General features: G+C 41.4%; 1 protein-coding gene across 1 annotated transcript; it reads right to left on the reverse strand.

Annotated features, from left to right (window-relative positions):
* Nucleotides 1–5,587: 5,587 nt before the first annotated feature.
* LOC147881490 (putative 1-deoxy-D-xylulose-5-phosphate synthase, chloroplastic) lies at nt 5,588–10,204 on the reverse strand. Its single transcript, XM_087370229.1, has 10 exons — nt 10,030–10,204; nt 9,496–9,606; nt 9,244–9,408; nt 8,972–9,122; nt 8,294–8,565; nt 7,825–8,098; nt 7,359–7,666; nt 6,772–7,053; nt 6,314–6,598; nt 5,588–6,192 (listed from the first exon to the last, which is right to left on the reverse strand). Exons 1-10 carry the CDS (start codon nt 10,150–10,152, stop codon nt 6,043–6,045), a joined length of 2,121 nt encoding a protein of 706 aa, XP_087226355.1. The 5' UTR covers nt 10,153–10,204; the 3' UTR covers nt 5,588–6,042.
* Nucleotides 10,205–13,239: the final 3,035 nt, after the last annotated feature.

Genomic DNA, 13,239 nt, shown 5'->3' on the forward strand with positions numbered 1-13,239 from the left:
ATGAGCAAGGGCCCATGCGGCAAGAAGGAAACCATTTTTAAAAAGTGTTGATAGACTATTGCCTTGCAAGACAGTGCTAACAAATTATGAACAAGGAGTTCGGCAAACGACATAATCTAATGTGTCATCTACAAAGAGCGATGCTTCACCTAATTTTTCCCATGTCGTTTGTCTTAGGAATGATAAGAAAGCCTAGTTGAATTAGATTTGTGGCATGATGTGAATGGAGTCTCATTACGCCCATCTTCATGTCACATTTTTTGGTAGAGTTGTGAGGTAGGTTTATGCTACATGAATGAATTTGCCTATACCTAATGATTCTAGTGTGGTTATTACAATGACATGATTCTAATGTAAGTGTGCTTTTGGAGTAGAAGGAGTTGAAGGGGCTTGAGGTTGCTAGTTCAAGGGTATGTTAACTACAAGAACGGTGAGGATTCATGTTTTTCAACAACCCTAAGAAGACAACTGGAAGTCTTATCTTCAGGATTTTGTTTGAGGATGCCGACTATCAAGATGGTCCATGAGTGATAGGCATTAGATCTTTCTTGAAGTTGTAGAATTGAACCGCATGAGACCTTGTGCGACTCTATCAAGAAGAACTAGGATAAGTGGGGGCTATAGGAAAAAATACTTTGTGAAGCATTTGAGGGTGAAAATGAGATAAAATCCGCATCTTCTTTATAATGATGCCTGGATGTATTACATCATGGGAATTAGTTTTTCCCATAAAAACCCTTTTCCCACCGCGTCATTAGAGAGCTTTTCCGACTTCAAGTTGGAGCTAGAATCAACCATAGCACTAGAGTGTCCCTGTGCAATAACTAGTTGAGGGAAAAACAAGTTCCACCTCCCCCAGCAGGTTGCAGTTCATCTTCAAAGCCATGCTCAAAGAGAAGCTTCAATTAGATGGCTCTTGCAATCTAGTACTAGAAGGAATCCCTTGGATGGGTTGGAGTTTGATCTAGGGATTCCTACTCAACAAGCATTTTTCATGCATAGGGACCTGAAAATTTGCTTCCAGTAGCGTAAAGTGCTAGTGGCCGACGGAGGGAGGCCTTTAGAGTTGTGGAGACTCCTTCATTGAGTTCTCTTTCCCCCCCTCTTAGCATCCACACATGGTGGCCTGAATGAGAGGTACTTGATCGACGTCATGCACGAGTCGTAGCTCAATGTAGCTCAATCCACGTTGAACAACCTGAAAGAAAAAGGTGCGTTTTTTGCCACAATAGAAGGCCCAACCACATCCCGAATTTCCTTGTAAAACTCAAACCATGCCATAAGAGAAACCTCTGAACCTCTTTATCTAGTCTTGTCAGCCTTCTCTCGGGTGTTGGCCGCCTTCCTTTGTGGTCTCAAAACAGCTTATGATAATAGCTGGACTCTGGTTTTATCCGGATAAGGATAGCCTTTTGATATGATGATAATAATATAATCACTTTTTCTCGCCCAAAAAAAAGTAGCAAGTTTGCTGTATTGCCCCTCTGTCAATTTTAATTTTAGCTTCCGCATGGTCAGGGGAGATCATTTCCCAAGCTCTTCGAGGAGAGTGAACCAATCTGCCAGCTCCATCCACCTGCCGTGGTCATCAAGAGCAGCAAGCGAGTCTCCATCGTCTCTGAGAGCGGAAAGGAGCATCTTGGAGAGACTCTTGAGCGGACAGTCGCGCGTGATTTTTGGATCCAAACGAGGCGTGCTGTCGGCCGCGAGGGACGACAGAGAGCTAGCGACAACTCGTCGCGCTCCTGCTTTGCTTTTCACCATCCCACATCGTGATTTTCTCTTGCTTCTAGCAGCTGACATGGGCAAGGAGGCGATTCCTCGCTTCGACGCAAAGAAGCCAAATTTGACGTGGGTCCTGCGTGATCGGCATCTGTTCTGTTTTTTATCTGCTCGGAGCTGGGCAAAACGCATCTCCGAAGCTTCTTCAATCTACAACCAATGTTATACTTCTTCAGAGTGTGTTGCTGTAGCACCAACGGCGTTGGCCTTGATTTCGAACGGCAGGATCCAAAACGACGGCAGAGGGAAGAGGAGTAGGCCGGCGGGAAGATGGAGTCACCATTGAGAATCGTATAAGCTCTCATAGACTCCTGAATCATTAATGGCGGCTACAATGCAAGGCTTCCCTTCTCCTTTGGGCATTCTCCTTCTTCAATCAGAGCTGCAGTTATGGGGGAGCGCTTCCTCTAGGAGCGTTCTACCTAGCCAGCATTTGCAAAAATGTATCCCCTCCAAGGCTTTCTTTTTCCAATCCCATGGACCTCAGATTATTTGGGCATTGCAAGGCTTTGCTACAAATCCTAAGATTTCACGATGCTGCAAATGCCAGCCCTCAATGCTTCGGGTTGTGAGGCTTGCCTGCTAGTGGCGTTGGGTGAGCTCTACTAGCCTGCTTCGGGTTGTGAGGCTTTCCTGCTAGTGGGGTTGGGTGAGCTCTACTAGCCTGTGCGGGGAGCCACTTTAATCTTAATAAGGTTGCCTAGAGACCACCAGAAGGTGCTCAACAAGTGCATATTGTTGGGACACCTAAATAAATGGGATGGCGCATTGTCATATGGAGACCCTTGACACACACACAGTGCTTGCCCAAACCTGCATAAAAAATTTGTGCATTCGGTGTGTAATGGGCTAGCCGCCCGTTGAGAAGTTTGGCATTGCTGGAGGGACCTTCCAACAAACTATGATTGGTTGGTTTACCTTGTGCCCATTGTTGGGTGGCGAAATGGCATCCACGTAGGAAGGAAGTTTGCCGCTTGGGTGTTCAGTGTATAATGGGTTGGTGGCCCGTCATGGAAACTCTGCTCTCCCATTGGTTAGAATGGTTGCCCAACACAAGCATCATTAAGTCTGTAAATTGCCTAAGGTATCACCAAGCATAGCTTCTTGGGCTTCTAATGGCTTCCATACACATTGATTAATACAATGATTTTCTTAAAAATGTTTCGTTCATTATGTTTTCCATGGCATGCAAAAATTCTTTGGGATTTTATCTCTCTCAAATTTTCTATCTATTGTGACTAACCATTGATACCTGCTTGAGAACCCAAGCTAATTTTGTTTTGTTTTGTTTTGAGAGCCGGCTTTTCTGTGTGAGGCGCTTACATCCACATCTCATGGAGAACTCTTTCTTCCCACCTTATTTATTCGGTGCCACCTCAAGCATGCTAATTTGAAGTCTCTTTGTTGTCCAATATACCCAACCCAAAATGTAAAATTCTCCCTAAATAATGAGATTGCCATTAAGCAATGGGGCTTACGTTTGTTACTGGCTCTAGCACTTCTACCATAGGGCAATACTAAGCAATGCCATAGGGAAATCTTATTTATTGAATATTTAATTAGTCTTCAAAAAATAACTAGCATTGGTTGGAGACAACAATGGCCATTGTTTTTAAGTATAATAAAATAAAGAAAATAATTTGTTAAATGAAAATGAAAAAACTTCATTAAATCTCATTGATAATTGATGCAACCAACCTATCTAAAAGTGACAGATACAAGATTTTGATTTAGCGTATCTAAACCATCCTTATTTTTGCATTAGTGACAAAGCCATCTTAATGATATGTTCGTTACCTAGGGGGTTGCTTAATGAATGTAACAAAGGCACCAAATGATGCTATTATAAGGAGTAATGCCAAGAATCATCGAGTAATAGTTTCCCTTTGTAGCGATGGAAAGTTATGATTCCAGTTCGAATTTGTCCTTTTTGCTCGAAGTTATTTCTATAGGATTAAATAATGTACTTGCAAATACACCATATTGAAAAAAGCGCTAAATAATGCTTTGCATATATACTCATATTGAAAAAAAAAAGCTAGATTAAAAATTACGCAGAAGTGTAACTAAGAATCATACTTTTAGAGTCATACTGGAAGAGAGAAAGAAGATTTATAAATGCTGCAATTGATTTTGAATTGTTTAATTTAATTTCAATACAAAATTGCATGACTACCTTCACTATTATATCCATCCTAACTTAACTCCTAAGGTGAATATTATTGATGATGAGTACTTTTGGTCGACACTACAAGCTAATTTCTTTAGCACTCAACTAGTTTGTGGTTATGGCTTCTAAACGATTCAATAACTTGAATAATGCACCTTAAAGGGTGCAATGTGTTCTTTCATCTAGCTAAGATGGATCCAAAATCAAATTCTTTAGCAAAAACATGTCTATTAGAAGCTTTGGTATTCTATGGAAAGACATGAGCCTCTATCCCTTAATTATATTTTTTAATTTGCAAAAGGAATAGATAGTGTTAAAAAAAAGATGGATAATGGGGATATCTTGGTTAATCTTTGACTAAGGTTCTTGAAGCTCTTCAAGCTTTAAAGAATGTAGACATGCCTACGTCGTAGAGAATGGTTTGTCTTGTAAGACCTACATTTTTGTGTCGAATGACATTTTTTGAGGATTGATGTACATAGGTGTTATTATGTGAACCTAATTGAAACCACCTTGATTGTAATGCTTGTACACAATCAGCCATTATAGGACAAGCATTTATTTCCATGGAGCTTTAGAAGCATGAATGTGGTGTCCTCCTCAGACCATGCAACAAGGCCTAAAGATTATGCACATAAATCAAACATCACATGAGATGTCAACAATACTGCCTCAAACTTTAGGCTCCTCAACTGCACAAACCCTTACAAAGCAGATCTCAAGCAAACCTCATTGCAGTTGCACTAGTTGAAGAGCTGGGATCCAATACTAAGACACGAAGTTAGGATGCATTACACAATGGCAATAACACAAACATTCACGTTATCATTTTCTCCTTTTCGTGTGATAGGATGTTACTTCATAATCTCTTTCAATTTAATTTTATGTCTTTTCCTTTCATGACACAATTCGATCATTGTCTTGACTACCACAATTTCCAACTCCTTCAATAACACTCTTATATGGAGTGAATAAGTTACATCAACGCTTCATACTTCAAATAAAACTGGATCGACTAGTTAATCCCTCTCTAATATTGTAAGAGAGAATAACAAAAAATATCTGTTTGGGAAAATATGGAAGGAATTGAAACATTTCAGATTTCTAAGGCATTTTGTATCAAACACAATAAAGAATATTGAGAATATTTTAAGCAATCTACAATTTGCAATGTTGAGAGTTGTTTATCAATCGCATTAAAGGGTCAAGGCGCAACAGCTTATACATCTTCAATTCTTTTCACTCACTTCTTTTCTTCGAGGTTTAAGTTTCAGTTGGACCAAATGGCAGACACATGAAAACTTTTATATTTCTATATTTGAGGGCAAGGCTTTCCCTGATCTGTCAAGAGCACATTTTTTTGAATTGTTAAAATACAATTTGGAAACTCCTGCACCGCTATTTCTTTGAGCCCTCTGAAGACTTGCTGGAGGATACACCCAGGCATCAAATCAAATGTCTCTTAGACGGCAATGGGAAGTCTTGAACCTTCCTCATTTCGTAAAGTGACTGAATGGAGGGCGAGGATAGAAAGCCTTGTAGCCTTTTTTATTTCTGACCCAGAATACCCTTAGAAAATGGCTAACCTTCAGATTCATCTGCCCAATACAGTTGAAAGTGAAGATCAGGCAAAAATTGAAGTCAAAAATCTCATGACGTGGATTGCTTCTTGGAATTGATACACCCAAGGACTAATTCTGGAAGATCTCTGTCAACATTGATACAGGTAACCCAGCAAGAATACTCTAATGTTTGACTGATCTAGGCTGGAGTTTTCAAGGACGAGGAAAAACATATGTCCAGCAGCCCAGATTTCAGAGTTTCCTTCCTCCTTTTCACTTCAACCAATATCTTTCCAAGGATCAAATGATTGTGATCAAGCTTCCCAGCAGCTAGCTTCATTCAAATATGAGCAAGCCCATCACCAATGATTGATACAAATATCAATCATCATCAAAACAGCAACTGCTACCATCTCCAGCTGGAGGCATGCTCCTTTTCACACTCCGAAAATACACACTCCTGATGATACCGAGTATCAATATAATACATGGCTAAGTCCTGAAGCCATAGTGCTGAGATATGAGACATTAAGACATGATCTCAAGGGCATCTCTTGTTCTTCCAAGCACGCTCAGTACAGAAGCTGCAATGTGAGCAGAGGTAAGACCAGCTTCTGCCATTTGATCTGCTGGAGCTCCATGTTCAATGTAATGGTCTGGCAGAACAATAGGCCTCCACTGACAAAAGCATTGGTAACAGATATATCAGATTTGAAAAATACATGTATATAAATTTACAGCAAGAAAGCTACATAAAATAAGCTGAATTTGTAGCAATAAAGTTACAGACACTTGATACCTTCAAATTTCCATCCAAGAGCCCATCAAGAGCCATAAAATGTGCAACATGCGATCCAAAACCACCTACTGAAGCCTCCTCTGCTGTAAAGATGATCTGATGGTGTCTGGCAAGCTGCCTAATAAGTTCCCTGTCGAGTGGTTTGCAGAATCTTGCATCAGCCACTGTTACAGAAAGACCGTGCTGTTCTAATATAGCTCGTGCAGCTAGTAAATTCTGAACAATCGTTCCATAGCCAAAAAGAGCAACTCGAGTCCCTTCTGCTAATATCCTTCCCTTTCCAATCTGCAGTACAAAAAATAGAGTGACATTCCAATATTTACAGTCGATGACTTGAGCAAAAAACTGGAAAATGAAATCGACTAGTCACAAGCAGAAGACAATTTCAAAACCACTTCTAGGTAGCAAACTAATTAATTCTAAACATAATCATGAAATAGTATCAATTCCACTAGTACCTCCAAGGGAACTCCTTTATTTCCTGGGGGGAGCTGGACACCTATGCCATTGCCTCGAGGATAGCGCAAACAACTTGGACGGTCATCAATAGCAGCTGCAGTAGCCACCATGTTAAACAGCTCCGCCTCATCAGATGGTGCCATAACTATCATATTAGGAAGGCAAGCCATATATGTAACGTCAAAGGCCCCACAGTGAGTTGGGCCATCTGCTCCAACAAGTCCTGCCCTATCCATGGCAAATCTAACAGGTAACTTTTGCAAATCGACATCGTGTACCACCTGCAACCAAATGCGACACCCCTCTTTAAACCAAAGAGACATAGCAACTGAAGAAACCATCAACAATGCCCCCTCAAATCACACAGACCCACACGATTTAGAAAGGAAGCAAGCATAGGCATTAAGCAGGTGCAAACTACCTATCATCCTGTTCCTAAGGCAAGTAGGTTGTACATATGAACTTCAGACACTGATTAATAAACAAATATGAATTTAAGAAGCGACAGAAGACACATTCTATTGATTAATTATGCTGTCTACTGGTTTTAGCACTAAAATCTCCTTGTCAAGTGTGGACAGTTAACCTGGTCATAAGCCCTCTGCAGGAATGATGAATAAATTGCACAGAATGGCTTTATTCCTTCACAAGCCAGACCAGCAGCAAAAGTGACTGCATGTTGCTCAGCTATTCCAACATCAAAGCATCTGTTTGGAAATCTTTTGAGAAACATGTTCAGGCCGGTGCCTCCTCCCATTGCAGCATGAATAGCAACAATCTTGGGGTCCGCTTCTGCCTCAGCAACCAAGGCCTCCGCAAAATACGTAGTGTAAGACTGAGTAGCACTCTTTCCTTTGAATTGCTTCCCGGTAGCTGGATCAAATTTGACCACACCTATAACAAGTAGAAAAGTTGTAAGAAGAAGATCGCAAGGCATGCAAATTAGCTTGGAAAAAGTGAGCAATTACCAATTCCTCCTTTTTCCAGTGTAGTATTGTATGCATTCACCCATAAGTAACAAATCCAGTGGACCTGAAGAAACTGAGACTTACCGTGATATTTGTCAGCAGCCCGTTCAGCGTATGGATAACCACGCCCCTTTTCGGTCACCACATGAATCAAGACAGGACCTGAGGTATGAGTCGCCTTGACTTCTTTTAAGATTGTAACAAGGTCATCAATATTGTGACCATCAACAGGGCCGATGTAGTATAGCCCAAGTTCTTCAAACAAAGTTGATCCTGTACCACTAATCATGCCGCGTGCATACTCATCTACCTTGGCAGCTAGAGAATGCATTGAGCCACCAATTTGCTTTGTCACACCCTGCAACAAACAAAATCGGTTCCAAATTTCATCAACAAGAGTGCGCCAAAATGTTACAGCAGTGGGTGAGCAGCCCTGAATGAGTGCACCCCCCTTCCCCCGAAGAAATATTCAACAAGAAGTTCATAAACTTGGGCAAACAACAGAACCCAAAGTCTAGTGCAGACTGAAGGCTCACTAAAGTCCATATCTTACCTTTGCTACCTCCCTTAGCTCACGGAGTGGCTTGCTTGACTGTAACCGACTCAGTGCGCTGCTCAAAGCACCTACAGGTGGAGCTGGGCCATCAAGGGTTGCAGTAGGCAACGAGACCTGCTTGTTATCATTCAGAATAACAATCATGTTTGAATCCAGGTAGCCAGCATTGTTCATGGCTTCATAAGCTTGCCCAGCCGTCATGGCTCCATCCCCAATTACAGAAATCACGTGATTTCTCTTCCCCTTCAGATCTCTACCCACAGCCATACCTGCAGCAAAGCATGCCAACCAAATCTTCACGTCGTGACCTCCAATAAGTAGGTCTCGGGACTCTAGCCTGCAGAAAAGTTCATGCCGTGACCTTCAATGATTGGATCTCAGGACTAATAAACTCTACTTTACTGTGAAAATTTGGAGACCCTTGGAACTCATTTTTGTAACCTTAACCCCACACACAGTTTCTTAACCATCCCGAGAGATGTTACTAAGAACATTATGCCACGCAAGTCCCTGAAGGCACCAAGCTGATAGAATATCGTGCGCCGCATCAAACAGTCTTACTGATAAAAGTAGGATAGGCATGCAAACCGTTCAAACCAAAAGGAGAGAATCGAAACAGCTGCCAGTTATCGGAGCGGACATCAGAGGAAATTCATGCATAGGGGAGTGTCGCACCTAAGCCCGCAGATATGCTGGTAGAGCTGTGGCCCGCACCGAAAGCATCATGATCACTCTCTGCCCGCTTAGTGAACCCCGAGAGGCCATTAGTCTGTCTGAGGGTGTGCATTCTGGACCTTCTTCCGGTCAAAATCTTGTGAGGATAAGCCTGCGATCGGATGGAATGTTTTCCTTATAAATCGGAGAACTAACGGGAAATTGTCGAAGCAATAACGGGGAATTTCGTACAAAATCATACGAGGCTCGAGAAGCACGAGTGGTCTACTTACCTGATGTCCTACATCCCACAAAACTTTGTCCTCCGGAGTGTCAAACACGTAGTGAAGGGCTACAGTGAGTTCGACTACACCTAAACTAGCCCCAAGGTGCCCACCAGTTTTTGCTACTGTGAAGATGATATCAGACCGCAGTTCATCTGCGAGCTGCTTAAGCTCCTGCACATGTCATGATTGACGTTTCGGGATCAGAGAGTATCTGAATGAAACTCCACTCGTGAATCGCTTTTCATGACAGAAGCTTACCCGAACGCTCAAATTCTTCATATGCAATGGATAGTTGATGGTGTCGAGAAGAGGCGTAGGAGGTTTGTCAGAGAAATATTCTGCGTTCTCGGCCAACGATGCGACGATAACCTGCACCAATAAACTTTCGCTTGTTAACATGATACAACAGCCGAATGCCTCCAAATCTTACGTACAACTGGGATTGAGGCCGAAATGAGTAAGGCGGCAGCTCATCGACGAGAAGCGAAGTCGTGAACTCGAGTGAGCACGCAAACACTACTTCAACGGTAGAGAGAAGCGAAGTTAGAAAGTGCAGGATCGTGGACAGGCAACCGATGACGATACAACCATCGCAAATTCAAGCATGCACAAGAACGGGCAAATTGGCGCGACTGAAGGCGGCGAGAAAAGGATGCGAAGGCGACGGAAAGGAGCATTTTTGAGGAGGCAAGGAGCGAGGAAAGGCCAAAAATGCAGCAGGGAATGAGGGGAAGGAAAGCGAGGAGAGAAGCAAGAATTGTGAGGAAAAGGGAGGGGGGGAGAGGAAATGACCTGGGGGCGGGGAAAGGCGGGGGAGGAGCGGGGGCGGGGGTGGAGGAGGAGGGGGGAGGAGAAGGGTTGCTGAGAGAAGGGGGAGGCCATGAAAGGGCAGAAGACGGCAATCGCCATAGCCATAGCTTGCAGCTGCTCGGCAACCACGGATTTTCGAAAATCGTAGAAGAGAAGATGAAGAAGATGATGATCATCTTCACACTTCCCCTTGGTTTATTTGTAGGCTTGTATCAATTAATTAATTACTTTTGTTGCCCCCCCCCCCCCCCCCCTTGGTTTTGTTAGCCGTGCCCCTCTAGGGCCATAGCTCTAGCTACTCCAAAGTTTCTTATTTAAAGGCCCTTTGAAAACACATCAACTCAACTCGAGTTATACTCCCCACTTGGGGACACCGCACTAGGCACGCTTGTGTCCCTTGTTTTGTTTTTCAGATTGGCTGGCTTGTTCTTATAGCAAGTTTTTTTTCTCTCCCCATTTTTGTTCTCAGCGCCCCTCTAGTGCACACAACACCTCATTCCTTGCCCCATTAAACAACATGATTATCACACTGTTTCTCTTGCAAGTGGCTAGGCTAGATGGGCTTATTTCCATGGATACAACTTTAATGCAAATCCTAGATGAGTGAATTAACGAATTTGTGACACACCATAGACATGCCCCAGGGAAGGATGCCACATGAGTCGGTAGCCTCACATTTTGATTTGTTTGGGCAGTTAGTCCTCTCATTGGCCACTTTAAGGGGTCGAATGGGCCAAGCCCTATTATTGGGCATGCCTACTCTACTTGCACAAATGCTCCACCTTCGCTTACTTAATCTATAAGGACATATGGTAATGCATTCATCACAAAAGACATAGGGCCACTAGCTATTAGCGTATTTGCTAGAAGCCAAGTCATTAGCGTTAGACAATGAGGGACAAAATGGCAATAAGAAGCCAAGCTAGGATACAAGTAATCTTAAAGTGCATTGTAATAATGGCCAATCTATGTCGCTAAAACTAATCCTTACACTGGCTCTAATTGCAAATGCTAATCAAATGCAACATTGACTACAACCCATTTTGCACTTGGGCAAAAAAATAAATTCCCATAGTCCCTTAGAAAGGCCAACAAGGTGTCAAATTGCTGCAATGACTATAGCCCTGATATTTATGATTAGATCATGTAATTACTTTTTGTCATGTGCTATGCAAGACTATTGCACCCTCTTTAGGCTTTTTCGGAGTGCTTTGATCAACAATGAGGACCCCTTGACCCCAAGATACTAATGGGGACCCATTGACCCTCAAGCTACTAAAGAGAACCCATTGACCCTCAAGGTACTAATGACTATTTGGCATCGTAATAATGGGAACCTAGTAGGATACCTTGTGGTGGTTATAACCATTTCTTACTCTTAGTTTGCTTGAACAAAGACGTGTTCACATGGGTTTTTAGAGCTTGCAATGTCTCAAAGTCTCCAAAGCTTTAAAACCCTTCATTAATTAGTGACTAGGAAGAGCTAAGGGGTAAGAAGAGGAGGCAATCAACATAACACGGGAGGGGCCCATTACTTAAAGAAGGGAGGGGGTGGAGTAAAATGGGGGAGGGAGCTAATTGGAATACATTTAATATAACCCATGTCAAATAAAGACCATCTCAAGTTTTAAAAACCTTGAATTGGCCCTAATCCCTTCATTACCAATACCCCAAAAAGCTAGCCATATATCAACTTTAATGTGGCCATTTAATTTAAAATTTTAACCGTTAACTTGGCCTCACACTTGAGCCTTGAATCCAAAACATCCATACCCCTTACTAAGGCCAACAATCTTGTTGACTACCCCACCCTACTATACCCAAAAAAGAAAACACTGTGTTCAAAGGGCTTGCTTAACAAGTTCAATAAATGTGACCCCATGAGAAAAGGAAGTGGGTGAAGTGATAACATATATATATTTACAAAAACTTTAAAGAAGAAAATCTTTGAATATGGTTTCATCTTCTTACAAATCACACTTGACAACATGCATACGTCATTTTGAAAATATTATTGCAAAGTTGTGAATTATTCATGGAAAAACATCGAAAGGACAAGCCCAAAGCAGCTGTTATCTTTACTAGATTTAAATATAAAAAATTTATTACTATGGTCTGTCTATATGTAAAATTTCTTATTATGGTCGGTCCATATGTAGAAATTCTTATTATGGTCGGTCCATATGTAGAAATTTTATGCTTGTCAAAAATATTGCCAAGCCCTTATTGTGGTCGGTCCATATGTATAAACTTTATGCTTGTCCAAAATATTGCCAAGTCCTTATTATGGTCGGTCCATATGTATAAATTTTATGCATGTGCAACAAATGTCACCAACCCCTTGGGAACAACTTTTGTGTCACTAATCATGAAAAGACATGTAATGCCTATTTGACATGTTTAAAACGCTAGTGTCAAAAAGTCCCTTTAGAAAGTTTGAGTAGATAAAAGAATGCATCTCTTGAAAAGATTATACCGTTTGAAAAGGAGATTTGTAAATGCGATGGCAACATCTCTCCGGGAATTCGTTTATCCATCAACCAAGACCACTTAACATTCTAGATGCCATGGTTTCTTGTCTTTAAAATTATGAGTATGGTGCATTATATATAGCACATATAATATCCAATTGAGTTTGAGAAGTATTGCAATAATTCATGCTTATTTTATTGGCCTATAACAAACGAAACATAATCCAAATTTCTTAGGGGCATCACTTTTGTTAATGCTATGTGGATCCATTTTTTCAAGATTTTAGATGATGTGAGTGAGTAGGAAGCATCCCCTCTCACCATAATCTTGGAAAAGTGTATGTATCTATCCACACAAGAGAAAGGCCTACATTCCATTATGGGCATGCAAGGAAAAAGTAATAATTTTTAAATGATGGTTCGGCATATTTATACTCATTATTGTTTGGACATTATCAAAGTTGTACCTTCTTATTTCCATGCCATAAATAATGTTACATGTGGCATCTAATGCAAATGCAAAGTGGCACTAAGGGATGACTTTAAGATAGGTTCAATTTTGTCCCATGTTTTTAAAAAGCCTTTAATTGATATTTTTTTAGATAGCATCTTGAGATCCTTATTGACAAAATTTAATGTTTGAGTTTTTCTTCTTTAGATAGCATTTAAGATCTTACTTGACAAATTTACAATCCCAATGGACAACTTAGACATGAATGAG

Source organism: Dipteris shenzhenensis, chromosome 31, assembly GCF_047967505.1.
Source record: "Dipteris shenzhenensis isolate YYH24624 ecotype China chromosome 31, Dip_SZ_1.0, whole genome shotgun sequence".
Taxonomy (NCBI): Eukaryota; Viridiplantae; Streptophyta; class Polypodiopsida; order Gleicheniales; family Dipteridaceae; genus Dipteris; species Dipteris shenzhenensis.